Here is a 16,232-nt window from a genome sequence, read left to right as displayed (position 1 = left end):
TCCAGTCACAAAAACACCCATCAACCATTACGTTTTGCTTCCTGCCACTGAGCCAATTTTGGTTCCAATTTGTCACTTTTCCTCGGATCCCATTGATTCTTACTTTTCTGATCAGTCTGCCATGTGGGACCTCGTCAAAAATCTTGCTAAAGTTCAAGGAGACTACAGCAAAATCGTTATCCTCATTGATCCTCTTTGTTACCTCCTCGAAAAAAAATCAATCAAATTAGTCAGACACAACCTTCTTCCTTGAATGCCTCCCATTTCTCTGGCACTGATTTACCTTCAAGTAGCCGTTTCCAGTACACTTTCGCTAAATCACATCTCAGCTTAGTAAAATTGGCTCTTCTCTAATTTAAAACTTTTACCCTTGGTCTGTTTTTGTCCTTTTGCATATCCATGCTAAATCTAACTGAATTGTGATTGCTACCAACAAAATGCTCTCCCAATGATACCCCTTCCACCTGCCCAGCTTTGCTCCCTACAACAAACTCCAGAATTACCGCTTCTCATGTTGGCCTTGCTATGTACTGGCAAAAAGTTCTCCTGAATGCATTTCAACCTCTCTATAACTTTTACACTGGTTTTGTCCCAGTTAATATTAGGGTAATTGAAATCCCCTACTATACTGCTCCATTGTTTCTGCATTTCTCAGCAACTTGCCTCCATATTTGCTCTTCTATCTCACTCTGACCATTTGAGAGTCTATAGTATACTCCCAGCAGTTTGATTGTCCCTTTTATGTTCCTCAGTTCAACCGAAATGGCCTCATTTGATGATTCAGCACGTCATCCCTCCTCACAGCCAATTGTTTCTTTACCCACATTGCAAAACCCCATCCTTTTTTATTGCCCTCCCTATCCCATCTGTAAATCATGTAACCAGGAATGATAAGCTGCCATTCTTGCCCTTCCTTAAGTCAATTTTCAGGAATAGCTATGACATCAAACTTCAAAGGGTCTATCTGTGCCCTCAGCTCATCGGCCTTAGTCACTAAAATCAAAGCAAAATACGGCGGATGCTGGAAATCTGAAATAAAAACAAGAAATGCTGGAAATACTCAGCAGATCTGGCAGCATCTGTGGAGAGAGAAGCAGAGTTAATGTTTCAGGTCAGTGACCCTTCTTCAGAACTGGCAAATATTAGAAATGTAAAAGGTTATAAGCAAGTAAAGTGGGGGTGGGGCAAGAGATAACAAAAGAGAAGGTGTAGATAGGACAAGGTCACAGAATAGCTACCCAGAAGGTCACGGAGCAAAGGCAAACAATATGTTAATGGTGTGTTGAAACACAAAGCATTAGTACAGATAGTGTGTTAACGGACTGAAAATTGAACAGCCGCAAGTACAAACATGAAAAAAAAAGTGGGTACATGGTCTATCTCCGACACTTCCCTTCCCTTCCTTGACTTCTCTGTCTCCATCTCTGGGGATAGGCTGTCTACTAATATCCATTATAGGCCCACTGACTCTCATAGCTACCTCGACTACACTTCTTCACACCCTGTCTCCTGTAAGGATTCCATTCCATTCCATTCTCCCAGTTTCTCCGTCGCCGACGTATCTGCTCTGATGATGCTACCTTCCATGACAGCGGTTCTGATATGTCTTCCTTTTTCCTCAACCAAGGATTCCCCCCACTGTGGTTGACAGGGCCCTCAACCGTGTCCGGCCCATTTCCCGCACCTCTACCCTCACCCCTTCCCCTCCCTCCCAGAACCGCGACAGGGTTCCCCTTGTCCTCACTTTCCACCCCATCAGCCTCCATATCCAAAGGATCATCCTCCGCCACTTCCACCATCTCCAGCGTGATGCCACTACCAAATGCTTCTTCCCCTCCCTTCCAAGTCAGCATTCCGAAGGGATCGTTCCCTCTGTGACACCCTGGTCCACTCCTCCATTACCCCCACCACCTCACCCCCTTCCCATGGCACCTTCCCCTGCAATCGCAGGAGGTGTAATACCTGCCCATTTATCTCCTCTCTCCTCACCATCCCAGGCCCCAAACACTCCTTTCAGGTGAAGCAGCGATTTACTTGTACTTCTTTCAATGTAGTATACTGTATTCGCTGCTCACAATATGGTCTCCTCCACATTGGGGAGACCAAACGCAGACTGGGTGACCGCTTTGCGGAACACCTCCGCTCAGTCCGCAAGCATGACCCCGAGCTTCCGGTTGCTTGCCATTTCAACACTCCTCCCTGCTCTCATGCTCACATCTCTGTCCTGGGCTTGCTGCAGTGTTCCAGTGAACATCAACACAAGCTCAAGGAACAGCATTTCATTTACCGATTAGGCACACTACAGCCTGCCGGACTGAACATTGAGTTCAATAATTTCAGAGCATGACGGGTTCCCCCCCCCAACATTTTACTTTTATTTTTAGTTATTTTTTCTTTTTTATATATTTTTGTGTTTATTTTATTTTATTTCATCTTAGTTTATTCAGTTTGTTTACCCACTGTTTTTTTTCATGTTTGTACTTGCGGCTGTTCAATTTTCAGTCCGTTAACACCCTATCTGTACAAATGCTTTGTCTTTCAACGCACCATTAACATTTTGTTTGCCTTTGCTCCATGACCTGCTGGTCAGCTATTCTGTAACCTTGTCCTTTGTTATCTCTTGCCCCACCCCCGCTTTACTTGCTTATAATCTTTCACATTTCTAATATTTGCCAGTTCTGAAGGGTCACTGACCTGAAACATTAACTCCGCTTCTCTGTCCACAGATGCTGCCAGACCTGCTGAGTATTTCCAGCATTTCTTGTTTTTATGCCTTATTCACTAGACCCCTGTCACTGAACAACTCCATTGTTGTCTTTTTTTTAACCTTTGTTTCCTCTGCCTTCCATACTCACTTACTAATTTTCTGCCTTTTATTTCCAGCTTTGCTTCTCTCCTTTCTGAATCTACTGTCAGCTTCCCATTCCCCTGCCCAGTTAGTTTAAATCCTCCCCAACAGCACTAATAAACCTCCCCACTATGATATTGGTCCCGGCCCTGTTGAGGTGCTATCCATCCGACATTAACAGATCCCACCTTCCCCAAAACCAGTTCCAATGCTCCAGGAAGCTAAAGCTTTCTCTCCTGCACCGTCTCTCCAGCCACACATTTGCACTAACTTCCTATTTCTGTACTCACTAGCACATGGCACCAGGAATAATCCAGAGATTACTACCTTTGAGGTTCTACTTTTTAATTTCTTTCCCGAGAAGCATCCTAGATTCCCACATGGCACAGAATGCACATTCAACAGGACTGAGGTGCCTTGCCATGCCTCTATTTATTAGACGACTAACAAAATTTCTTAGTTTAACCCACTGCCCTAACTTGGAGAGAAAACATAGGTAATGGTAATACTCACCAACCTGTGACATCACTCCTTGATTTTTTTTGTTGTTTTTGGATTTGCCGAATATATACTGCCACCTCCACACAGGTCTGCACTCTGACCTGGCCTTCGCTCCCACTCTATTTATGCTTAGCTTATAGTTTTCAGTCTCTTGACTAATTACTCGATCTAGTTTAAGTTGTAGATAGGTTAAATTAAATGTTTACCTGTAACAATATTCCGGCTTGAGCTAATAAGTGGCAAGTAACATTCGCACCATACAAGTGCCAGGCAATGACCATCTCCAACAATAGGGAATCTAACCATCTCTCCTTGATGTTCAACTGCATTACCATCGCTGAACCCCCCACCATCAACATATTGGGGTTACCACTGACCAGAAACCTAACTGGATCAGCCATATAAATACTGTGGCCACAAGAGCAGGTCAGAGGCTGGGAATTCTGTGGAAAGTAACTCACCTCCTGAATCCCTAATGCATGTCCACCATCTACAAGGCACAAGTCAGGAGTGTGAAGGAATACTCTCCACTTGCCTGAATGAGTGCAGCTCCAACAACACACAAGAAGCTCGACACCATCCAGGACAAATCTGCCACTTGCTCAGTAGCCTATCTACCACCTTCAACATTCACTCCCTGCACCACCGGTGCACAGTGGCAGCAGTGTGTACCATCTACAAGATGCACAGCAGCTATTAACCAAGGCTCCTTCGACAACACCTTCTGAAGCCGTGGCCTCTATCACCTAGAAGGACAAGGGCAGCAGAAACATGGGAATCTGCCACCTGCAAGTTCCCCTCCAAGTCACACACAATTCTTGGAAGTAATAAAAACAGGAAGTGTTGGAAATACTCAGCAGGTCTGGCAGGAATTGGAGTTCTAATGACAGGTAACCAACTTGAAACGTTAACTCTGCTTCTCTCGCCACAGATGCTGCCAGACCTGCTGAGTATTTCCAGCACTTTCTGTTTTTATTTCAGATTTCCAGCATTCGCAGTATTATGCTTTTATTTTACTGACTTGGAGGTATCTCGCCATTCCTTCACTGTCACTGGTCAAAAACCTGGAACTCCCTTCCTAACAGCACTGTGGATGTACCTACACTACATGACTGCAGTGGTTCAAGAAGGCGGCTCATCGCCACTTTCTCAAGGGCAATTAGGGATGGGCAACAAATGCTAGCCTAGCCAGTGATGCCCACATCCTATGAACGAATGAAAAAAAAAAATGAACCACGACAAATACTGGAGGCAAAAAGCAGCACCTCCTTCCCTCTCTGCACTCTGTTCTGGCAGCTGTGGAATTAAGGGTGATAGCAGAGATGGGAACCTAGGTGTCACTTACATTTATATGGAAACTGACCCCAAGTTTGCAGATGATAATATTACTGAGTAATAGCATATAAAAAAGGAATAGAAGCAGAACAAAGATGAGTCAGAGGTGACAATGTAGATACAAGAGGAGAAATCAGTAGAGGGGTAAAAGAATAAATTAGTTTCTCACCAAGGCAGGTTAGAAGCTGCCAAAACAAAGACAAGGTCATCAGAACGTGCCAAGCCATCCATCTGGACCAGGAGTTCAGTCTTCATCCGCCGGCTTCCTTCATGTTCTCCCCTGTAATGAAATACTGAAATGGTATCATCAGAGGCCTTCTTTTGTTTTATTTATTACAATTTTCTGGTTAATTTGTTTCATTCATTTCTCTCCTTCAATTTTCCTGCGAATATTACAGACTGAAGATCTACTTCTGTGAAAGCTATAATATAGTTAGTCATTAGGAAGTGCTCAAGAGCAGTTTCTGGATTTTTCCCTCTGTGAATCCAAGTAGAAAAGAGTCTGGCCTCCACGAGGCAGCACTGTTACAATCTAACTTTAAAAAGAGAATTGCAGAGCCAAACCAATGTAGGAAAAAAATTGAAGGTTCAGAAGACTTTACTTAGGAATTGTGCTCAAAGTTTGCCAGAGAAGGAACAGCTGCTGTGAACAATCCGGATGAGATGTAGCATATATGGTTGCAGACAGAATATGTTAAGGTCTATCAGTCTATGTTTACATACAAAGAATCTGTGAAGAAATATCATGAAAGGCACATTGCAGGGATTATAGGCAACCAATTTGAATTCCCCCATATATTACATGAGGAAAATGACATTGAAGTCTTACATGGACTTATTTAAAGTAGATGTGTTCTGAAGTCATCCATTTTATTTGAAAGCTGCAAAGGTGACGATAGAGATCAATCTGAAGCTTTATGATCATCCATTAATTGATGATAATAAGGAATTAGAGGCCAATACTGCAAATCTTTCAGACAAATGAGACCACTCATGTTTTACTCACACTAATCTGGCAACAACCACAGCCCCAGATGGTGACAGCCATGCTACTAACTTGGGGTCAGTTTCCATATATATGTAAGTGACACCTAGGTTCCCATCTCTGCTATACCCTTAATTCCACAACTGCCAGAACAGAGTGCAGAGAGGGAAGGAGGTGCTGCTTTTTGCCTCCAATACATGTAGTGGTTCATGTTTTTTTTTTCATTTGTTCATAGGATCACTGGCTAGGCTAGCATTTGTTGCCCATCTCTAACTGCCCTTGAGAAAGTGGTGATGAGCCACCTTCTTGAACCACTGTAATCCATGTAGGGTAGCCAAGCAGAGAGAATTCAGTAAGTGGCAAGGCATTGCCACCCATAAACCAAGTTTCGGTCAAAGCCATGATGGCAATGCAATTAGGGATGGGCATTGACAAACTTGCCAGCCCACATCCCATGAATAAATAAAAAATTATGAATAATAGGGTCACACATAGCAAGCACCTTGCTTGCAAGTGAACAGACATTTTAGAGAGACAATTATTGTTGATCCCGGCAGTGTCTGAATAGGCAGTGGTGGATAAAGTGAGTGATGGGAAGGAGGTTGGTAAGATTCACTTCCTGTGGATACACTGGGTGGGAAAGCCGGCAAGAGAGGGGGATGGGGCAATTCGGGTTGCAGCTCATAAGGAGGCACTGACCCATGCCTCAGTCAATCTTTTGGAGAATGCCGAGAGAGGCAGAGGGTAGCTTTGGGTAGTGAGTGCCTGGAACTTGCTGCCGGGGGAGGTGGTGGAAGCAGGTACGATAACGACGTTTAAGAGGCATCTTGTCAAATACATGAATGGGATGGGAATAGAGGGATACGGTCCCCGGAAGCGCAGAAGGTTTTAGTTTAGACAGGCATCAAGATCGGCGCAGGCTTGGAGGGCCGAATGGCCTGTTCCTGTGCTGTACTGTTCTTTGCTCTTTGTCCTTTGTGGTCGGGCACTCGTTCAACTTCTGAGTGATGACAGTGTGTGTCATAGACAGGTAAAGAAAAAAAACTTTTATTATTCATTCTAGCAGTCAGATGTCATTGCCCTATGCCACTCCTCATGCCCCACTTGTCAATGAAGTTTCAAATTGTGTTTTCTCTCAGATCTGAATGGGGAGAGAAGAAGATGATAGCAGGCAGTCATAATATTTATTTAATACTGTACATGTGATATAGGATTGACAATTTGGGAGATAATTCATTTTTACTATAATTACATTGCACCTGCCTGCTCTTAAAAGGTTCAGATTCTGTAAATAAGTACAGCCTGCAGTCACAGATCTGACAAAAAACAGATATTGTCCTCGTCACTTTGTAGAGAAGAGTAAAAGAGGAACTGGGGAACAAATAGGAAGACATGGGAAGAGGTAGTAAAAATAATTTTCAAACTATAAAAAATGATGAAGAGCACTGACCCCGGGGCACTGCCACGCTGGCTCATCACTGACTCCAGCTCGTCCAGGAAGATAGTAGAGGGAGCGTGAAATCGAGCAAGTTCAAACAGCACCTGGGAAATACAAGAGGTAATGTACTTTAAAAAACATTCATAAGTCAAAATAAGGATAATATTGTGCAAACCAGAAGTGGGGAGAAAACACAATACGAACAATTCCCAAATGGGTGGCACAGATACAGCTACAAAATATTCAGTGCTGACATGGGATAAGGAATCAAATAAAAAGACACAGTATAATTTTGAAATAAATAAAATTCATGGATCCCTCTGCACCAACAGCACATGAAGAAAGAAACTGCCAAGTAAGTTATGTCACAAAATATATCAGACAAAATTTAAAAGTCTGATAATAGGTTTGGCCCATCAACCAATTTCACCTTATCCTTCCAGAAAACCAACCCTATCATCTTCCTATTAAAGCATCTAGTTGTTTTCGAAATGAAAACAAAAATAAATAAAATTTGAGGAAGGGTCTTAAGACCTGAAATGTCGACTGACTGACTTCTATTTCTCCACAGCTGCCTGACCTGCTCAGCATTTCAATTCTTTTCTGGTTTTGTTTTCAAATTTTCAACATCTTCAGTATTTTCCTCCTTGTTTCCTAATTGAGTTCAGTGTCCTAGCCAAAACCATACTCTTCCTGAAAACACTTTCCAGTTGGTAATCGTCCTTTTTAATGATGCTAATATGGACTCAAGATGAGTTTTCTAACCCAATTTTGGCTGTGTCTCCTGAAAGTACTGTAACTTCTTTCACAGGAAGTAGTGTCCTACAATCCTGTAAACACTGGAAAAGTATTCAAGTCATGGCCATTCAATTTGTGGCTGAAAAACAGAGGAGGGGATCTCTCAGCCACTTCTTTGACTCCAAGATTCGTTTGACGTGATATTTCAGGCAGGCCGTTAAATGGGTGAGCAACAGGGACACCTAAAACAGTTGCAAGGCTGCTTAAAGATGTAAATCAGGGTCATAGGCATGGCATGTACTCTGCCCACCACGGTCTTGAGTGGCCTAACCAAAGGTCCTTAATGGCATTGCTAGAGACCACTCAAAAAAAGGCCTAAAAGATTTTTTGTTATTATTTTTCTGGGTCCAGAAGTAGATGCATTGCTTTAAAACCCTAGGATGTAGGCCATCAGGTCCTGGGATTTGTCAACTTTTAGTCCCTTAAGTTTCTCGAATACTTTTCTTCTTCTGATGTTAATTATTTTAAGTTCTTCACTCTTATCAGCCCCTTGGTAACCCTCTGTTTCTGGCGTGTAATTTATGTCTTCTACTGTGAATACAGACACAAAATATTTGTTCAATGTCTCTGCTATGCGCTCATTCCCCATGATAATTTCTCCTGTCTCTGCCTCTAAGGAGTAGGCATTTACTTTAGCTACTCTCCTTTTTATATGCTTGCAAAAGCTCTTACGATCCATTTTTATATTACTCACTAGTTTACTCTCGTATTCTATTTTTTCTCTTTTTATCAACATTTTGGTCGTCCTTTGCTGGTTTCTAAAACTCTCTCAATCCTCAGGCTTACTACTATTCTTTGCAACATTATAAGCCTTCTCTTTTAATCTAATACTATCCTTAACTTCCCTAGTAAGCCATAGATGAATCTTTCTCACTGCGTTTTTTTTATATGGAATATATTTTTGTTGAAAATTTTGAATCAGTTCTTTAAATGTTTCCACTGTTTATTTACTGCCATACCTCATAGTCCATTTATCTAATCAACCTTAGCCAGCTCTCTCCTCGTGCCTATGTAATTGACTTTGCTTAAGTTTAAGATTCTTGCTTTGGACTCGAGTATGTCGCTCAAAAACACTCAAGGCCATTATCAGCATTTTTACAGCATGTCCCCACCCCCACCTCCCAATGGAGCGCCTTCTCCCTCAGACCTGACCTACCAGCTAATTTAGTGTGAGAGCCAACTGATTTCTCACCCTCTCCGAATAGCGAGCTGCAGCCTTTAAATGAGCCGAAAGTGGAATTTGATTTTGGCCTCAGGCCAGCACAGACTGTTGTGTAGAATCGTCACTCTAGCAACTTTGGGCACAAGTCAAATTTCTTGACTCCCAACTCTTGCTGTGATATAGTTTGGTCCCCTGATGTCAGTAACATTTTGGTTTCTGAAGCAAGTAGCCATTGTTTATGTGTGAGTGTGACAGTGGATATCAACAATCTATTTAACTATGGAATCAAAGTCAAAGCCAACTTTCATGTAAACATTCTATCTGGAGTCACCAGATCATAGTCAGAATGAAAACACAGCTTATTTTCTTTTCCAGAAAGTGGAATCAGCATGGGTGGCGATTAGGAATAACAAGGGTCAGAAAACCATGGTGGGTGTAGTGTATAGGCCCCAACAGTAGTTGTACGATTGGACAGAGCATTATGCAATAAATAATTGGAGCTTGTAACAAAGGCTATGCAATAATAGTAGGGGATTTTAATCTTCATATAGACTGGACAATTGAAATTGGCAAAGGTCATCTGGAAGATGTGTTTGTAGAACGCTTTTGCGACAGTTTCCTAGAACAATAAGTTGTGGAACCAACTAGGGATAAAGCTATTTAGATCTGGAATTGTGTAACGAGGCAGGTTTAATTAGTAACCTCATAGTAAAAGATACTCTGGGGAAAAGTGATCATACTAGAATTTAATTTCATATTACGTTTGGGAGCAACACTCAAGTCCAAATCAAGAATCTTAAACTTAAACAAAGCTAATTACGTGAATATGAGAAGACAGCTAGCTAAGGTTTATTGGGTATATAGACTAAAAGGTATGGCTGTAAATAAGCAGTGAGAAACATTTGAAGATATGATTCAAAATATTCAACAAATCTACATTCCAGTAAAAAACAAAAACTCAGCGAGAAAGATCCATCTGTGGTTTACTAGGGCAGTTAAGGATAGTTGTTATGACTAGGCGAGAAAGAGGTCTAGGGTTCCCTTTCAGCCTTCACCTCGTCTTACTGTAACAGGGTTTAATTTTTAAACACACTGTGTTTTCAGCTCCCCCTTGGTGAATCCATTTTCACCGCTTTCTAATTATAAGGCAAAGAAACTAGCACAACAGGTTTTCTCAGGTTCAAAGAAGAAAAGTGAAATTTTATTAAACTCTAATTTGGTTAACGCCTATGGATACACACTGCGCCCCATGCTAGCATGCATACACGATACACATGCAAATAGAGATAGAAAAGAGAAGAAAAATTAAGTGGAAAGGTTTGAGGCAATGTCTGAACAGGAGTTGTTACAGTTCTTCAAGCTCACTATAGAGTCCTTGATTGTAGGTAGATCTTGCCTTTCCTTTGGGACCCAGTATTCTTCTTAAACCTTGTTTGCTGTAGAAGACTTTTCAGTCTTGGAGTTCATGTGTCCTCAGTGGATTCAGAGGCTTGTGAGAAAGAGATGGACGCAGACAGGAGAGAAATCTTCTCAATTCAGCAGCAGCTTTCTGCCCAAACTGTTTGTGCAAATTCAAAAAAAAACTCAATTTGCCCAGCAGGTTAGTCATGTGACTTGCTGGTTTGACTATGTCCATTTGTGTATTCGGCCATCTTAGCAGTCCTGGAATGCGAGCTCCCCCACCTTCAACGTCTGGTGATCAAAAGTCCATTGTGGGTTGAATGTCAGGGAATGGCTGCTTTGTCCTCTCAAACACCGTCTGTTAATATGCAAATATCTTTTCTAGCCACAGCTGATCTGTTCAACAAGTTCCCCTCACTCCGGTAACAGTTTAAAATCAAGGTTCATGACAAAATTAATGTGCCTCATTCTTGGCAGGTGGGGGCCTAGCATGACAATAGTAGTAGATTAAAAGAGGCTTATAATATTGCAAAGAATAGTAGTAAGCCTGAGGATTGGGAGCATTTTAGAAACCAGCAAAAGACGACGAAAAAGTTGATAAAAGGGAAAAAAATAGAATGAAAGTAAACTAGCCAGGAATATAAAAACAGATTGTAAGAGCTTTTACAAATATATAAAAAGGAGCAGGGTAGCTAAAGTAAGCATTGGTCCCTTAGAGGCAGTCAGGAGAAATTATCATGAGGAATGACAGAGACGTTGAACTCTGTATTCACAGTAGCAGACATAAATTAAATATGTTCCGAGGATTTCCACTTTTTGTATTAAAACTTGGAATTCTATATTTTTAAAAAATGAAAAGGATTTCAGTGGACATTGAAACATCTGGAGATAGCTGAACTTTATGGATGCTTTAAAAAAAAAAGCAAGGTCGACAAGAGGTTCCTGGTTTTGACCAGTGAACAAGTACTGGAAACAAGATAATTTTAAGGAAACCAGCAGGGGCTTTGACCTAAGAGCTGCCCTTTATGTGACAAGAGAGAATTTATGACTTAGCATGTGACATGGTTCTGGAAAATTTTGGTTTCATTTTTAAACTTTAAAAGCCAGTGGGTTTGGACTAAAGCAGGCAATTGGAATTTGATTTGGACCTGCCAGGAGATCAGAAGAAAAAACAGACAATTATTACCTCTCTGTAAAGAATCTTTGCTCTTGAAAAGCAAAAGCTTGTATAAAGTGATACTTTTGCCTCCTGCATTTTTGAAGAAACCCTGAATTCCCAGAAACCTTGCATCTTTAAAAGGACTTTAGCATCAAATGTGAGAACTGACATCTGTTGCTATACCCCTGATAGAAGCCTTCTTCTGTTGAATTTCTTTGAAGCCTATCCAACACAGACTGTTCATCAACCTCGCCTGGTTGAGTGGCATCCAACTATTCGACTTTGGGAACACCTCGCCAAACCAAAGAACTTCCTTCCAGATCATTGCAGTCTAAGTTTTTTTAATTCCTTTTATTCCTTTGAAACGCTGTAAACAAAAATCCCTTTTCTTCCCAGTTAACTGGTTTTTGGATGTATGTGCATGTGCGTGAGAGCTAGGGAAAAGAAATAAGGAGCTTTAATATCTCAATTCGCATATATACTTACTTCATTATTGGCTAAGACTTGGTTTTATAATAAACAGATCATTTTTGTCATTTAGTAAAGAAACCTGGTTGGTGTGCTTTATTCTGGGGACAAATAGAGTATCTAATTGGCTATTCCAATAAGTGGGAAAATTTATTGAGATGCTATGACTTGTGTAGAAGTGGGACTGAATTAACAGTGCACTCCTCCCGCCTCAGTCATAACAAATACCAGAAATAAAGGGTAACCAAGGGATTAACAAGAATGAGGAACTTAAAGCAATTAATATCAGCAGAGGGATAAGTATTAGAGAAACTTAAGAAACTAAAGGCTTAAAAATCCCTAGGACCCTACATCCTAGGGTTCTAAAAGAGGTAGCTGCAGAGATAGTGAATGCACTGGTTATGATTCAGCAAAGTTCCCTAGAGTCTAGAAAATGTCCCAGGAGATTGGAAGTTAGCTAATGCAACACTGCTATTCAAGAAAGACGGGAGAGAGAAAACAGGGAACTACAGGCCAGTTAGCCTGACATTAGTCACGGAGGCCAGCCTTCAACATGTTTTCTCCTTCCAGCGCCAAGTCTTTGTGCAGATGGTACGGGATGAGGACCCAGAGGGTGTGTTCACCATTCAACACCAGGGGGCGGCCTACCCCGTCTTCTGGATGTCAGACGGCATGCGGTGCCATGCCTGTAAGGAGGGGGGCATGTACAGAAGAACTGCCATGCCTCCCAAGCAGCCAAAACATCGAAGGCGGCAGAGCCTGGCACTGCTGCACCTCCCTCCAATCCTAATCTTGCACCTGTACCCTCCGGGGTGCAGTCAGCGTTGACGGCCAATGTCACCATTTTCGCCGGCGGAAAGGGGTGAGAACGTCCAAGCAGAAGGAAGGCATGGCATAAATCCAGCCATACTGAGGCGAGCCCCCTGGATAGTAAGAGACAACCTGCGAGCGATCCTGCGTGTATCTCCTTGCCCATGAGCGACCCCGAGGCCATTGTAAAACCTTAACACTCTGTGGCAGGACTCGGTCGTGATAGCAAGGAGCTAAGGAAGGGTGTGGAGCAAGAGACTCCAACAGATATGGAGGTCTCCCTCTCTCCGCATCCCTCTCAGAAAAAGAAATGCCACTCCTCTGAAACAGAGGTGAACCCAGGTAAGGGATGTCCCTCCGTAGAAGAGGGGTTGATGCCCCTCCAGAATCCTGCCCCATGTCCCACCACCGCACACCCTAGACAGGGGTCGTCCACCCTGCAAGTGGCTGAGACAGATCCTTTGGTCCAGCCTGTGCCTCCCAGGGATAAGTTGAGATCCTTGCCCGGGAGAAGGGTGGGGAACGTACCAGAAAACTCTTTACCTCGTCAGGGTCCTGGGCGCTGAAGTGGGTGAGGTAGTTGAGGCTGAACTTGCCCAGCTACATGATGTCCCCCGGGACTTGCCCAATCTGGTGGAAGATCCAATTAAAAAGGACCCACATGTTGGGTCACTGGGCAGTGGTGTGGGAGGTGAAGGCCCCCCTTTCTCCATCTCTGACCTTGGCGCCAGGAGTACTGGAGTTGGAATTGATCTCTGCGTCTCCGCAGGACCCGGTGCCTGAGGTGGAGCGGGCCCTGGGCTGCTGACATCCTCTGGCCCACACCCCCTGGAGGAGCCCAAAGAGAACGCCCCTGCCACTGATCCTGGGGGTGGGATGGTGGCAGAATTAGAGCCAGCTGGCGTGGCCGGGCCACCCTCTGCACTCTGTGAGATGGAAGGGTAGGTCGTTGACGGTGATGACCCGGAGGGCAGTGACTCAGTGGAGGGAACCGGGGATGATTTAGAATCCATTGCCAGCAAGGCAGAGGATGCCCTCATTCCCCCTCCGAGTCCCCACTCATCCTCCTTGAGGTGCTCCAGGAATTTTTATCTATCAACTGGGGTTGGAGTGACAAAGTCCAGCTGGTCCTTGACTGATGGTCGGAGCTGGCACTGCGCATCAGATCCATCTGCGCTGGTTTGAAAGCCGCAAGCACGTGAACTGATTCGAGCAGTGCTGGTTCAAGACGTTCCTCACCAGGCTGCTGAGCAAGCGGAGGATCAGGAATGACTCTGCTCCCTCCCCACTCTAGGGTGTAGGTGATAGTCGCACATGATGACAATCATCGTCAGCCTCAACATCAACGGCAGCAGAAAGGCACACCGTAGATTTCTCAACTTCTCACTCCTGAAGGAAGGGAAGTTTGCAGTGTGCTTCCTGTAGGAAAACCACACCATTCCGGGAGACAAAACTACTAGGCTCCTGGAATGGCAAGGAGGGGTCTACATGAACGACCTCGCTTCCAATTCAGGCAGGGTGGCTATCTTGTTGGCCCCACATTTTCAGCAGGAGATCTTGGGGGTCAAAGATCCTGTGCCAGGCCACTTGCTCCATCTCACCATCCAGCTGTGGGACGTGCTGCTTCACTTAGTGAACATGTACACTCCCCAGACTGGTACGTAGTAGGTATGCTTCTTCTAAAAAGTGTCCATTCATCTTCGTTCTACTGATGCTGGTGAGTACATCATCCTCGGGGGGGATTTCATCTGTACTCTAGAAGTCTGGGACCATTCCCAGGCCCCGCACTGCCCAGCAGCGATGGAGAAGTTGAGGGTCCTGTGACTTGGTGAACGTCTGGTGAAATCTCCATCTCGACTCCAGCACTTTCACCTTTGTGACATCTGGAGGAGGAGGGTTCAGAATCGACTGCCTTTACATTTCTTGGGCAGGTATCACCTGCATCCCAGCGTCTTCCGTGCGGCCAGGGCCAGGCTCTGACCATCGCCTGGTGAGTTCTGCGCGCATGGCATTTTAACAACCTGCTGCTGGAGGATGAACAGTTCCAGGACTGGCTTCATCAATTCTGGGCTGACTGGAGAAGGAAGCAGGGAGGCTTCCCCTCCTTGAGGCCAAGGTGCAAAGTGGGCAAGGCTCACATCCGTGTCTTCTGTCAAGAGAACGCGAGGGGGTTGACCAGGAGACAGAAGGCCAGGGTCGAGAGGTTGGAACAGGAGGTTCTCAACCTGGAATCCCATCTCGGTCAGGCTGTTGAAGACCTGGCCCTGTGGAAGGTGTACGACGAGAAGAAGGGCGCGATGACGGACCTGCAGCTTGTCAGGTCCTGGGTGCATTTGTGAGGCCCGGTTTCTTCAGGAGCTGGACTGCGGCTTCCACTTCTTCTACTCACTGGAAAAAAGGCAGGGGGCCCATAAGCAGATCCTGGGGCTGCTGGCTGATGACTGTTTCCTTGTCTCGGCTCCAGAGAGGATCAGTGCCAAGCCCAGGCCGATTATGGCACTCTGTGCTCTCCAGATCTGTCCAGTGAGGATGCTCACAGAGTTTTGAGGGAGGACCTGCCAAAGGTCAGCCTGGAGGGCACCGAACGGCTCAATGTTCCACTTAGTTCTGGGAAGCTGACAGGTACCCGTGATCTGCTCTCGAGAGGCAGGTCCCCAGGGCTGAATGGGCTGACAGTGGAGTTCCACAGGGCATTCTGGGAAATCCTGGGGAATGACTACGTGCAGATCCTGGGGGAAGTCTGGTGACTGGGGAGATGCCCCTCTCTTGGCACAGGGCTGTCATTGGACATGCTGCCCTCTTACGGATGAGATCTCCGCCTGCTTAAAAACTGCCGCTCGGTGTCTTTCCTCAACACGGACTACAAGATCTTTGCCAGGGCCATATTTGCTCGCTTTGGCACCAAGCTGGCTCACATGATCCTCCTCCACTAGTCCTACAGGGCCCCGGGCCGGACAATCCATCTGGTAAGGGAACTGATCCGTTGGTTGCCCTCCTCTCCCTGCTCAAGAGAAGGCGTTCGACAGGGTGGTTCATGAATATTTGTTCGGGGCTCTGCAGGCATTCAGGGTCGGGTCTCAATTTGTCGCCCGGATCTGACTTTTGTATGTCGCCATGGAGTGTCTGATTAAGGTTAACAGGTCTTTGATGGTGCCCCTTTGATTCAGGAGAGGGGGTACATCAGGGGCACCCCATGTCCAGCCAGTTATATGCCATCTACGTAGAGCCTTTCCTGTGCCTCTTATGGAGGAGGTTGACGGACTAGCTCTGCGCGGGCCGAATATGGAGGTCGTCCTCTCGGCTTACGCCGATGATGTGCTCCTTATG

General features: G+C 44.6%; 1 protein-coding gene across 5 annotated transcripts in view; it reads right to left on the bottom strand.

Moving 5' to 3' along the window:
* Nucleotides 1-16,232, bottom strand: part of katnal2 (katanin p60 subunit A-like 2) — a 125,789-nt gene that overhangs the window by 29,679 nt on the left and 79,878 nt on the right. For all 5 annotated transcript variants that reach the window (XM_068030112.1, XM_068030121.1, XM_068030131.1 and 2 more), the window contains 2 exons: nucleotides 7,120-7,211; nucleotides 4,854-4,964 (listed from right to left, as the gene is read on the bottom strand). In XM_068030112.1, the coding sequence (XP_067886213.1) occupies nucleotides 4,854-4,964; nucleotides 7,120-7,211 (203 nt within the window). The remainder of the gene's footprint in view (nucleotides 1-4,853; nucleotides 4,965-7,119; nucleotides 7,212-16,232) is intronic.

The sequence above is a fragment of the Heterodontus francisci genome, chromosome 1, assembly GCF_036365525.1.
Source record: "Heterodontus francisci isolate sHetFra1 chromosome 1, sHetFra1.hap1, whole genome shotgun sequence".
NCBI lineage: Eukaryota > Metazoa > Chordata > Chondrichthyes > Heterodontiformes > Heterodontidae > Heterodontus > Heterodontus francisci.
Note: the sequence above shows the minus strand (reverse complement) of the source record. Positions and strands in the feature narration are given on the sequence as shown.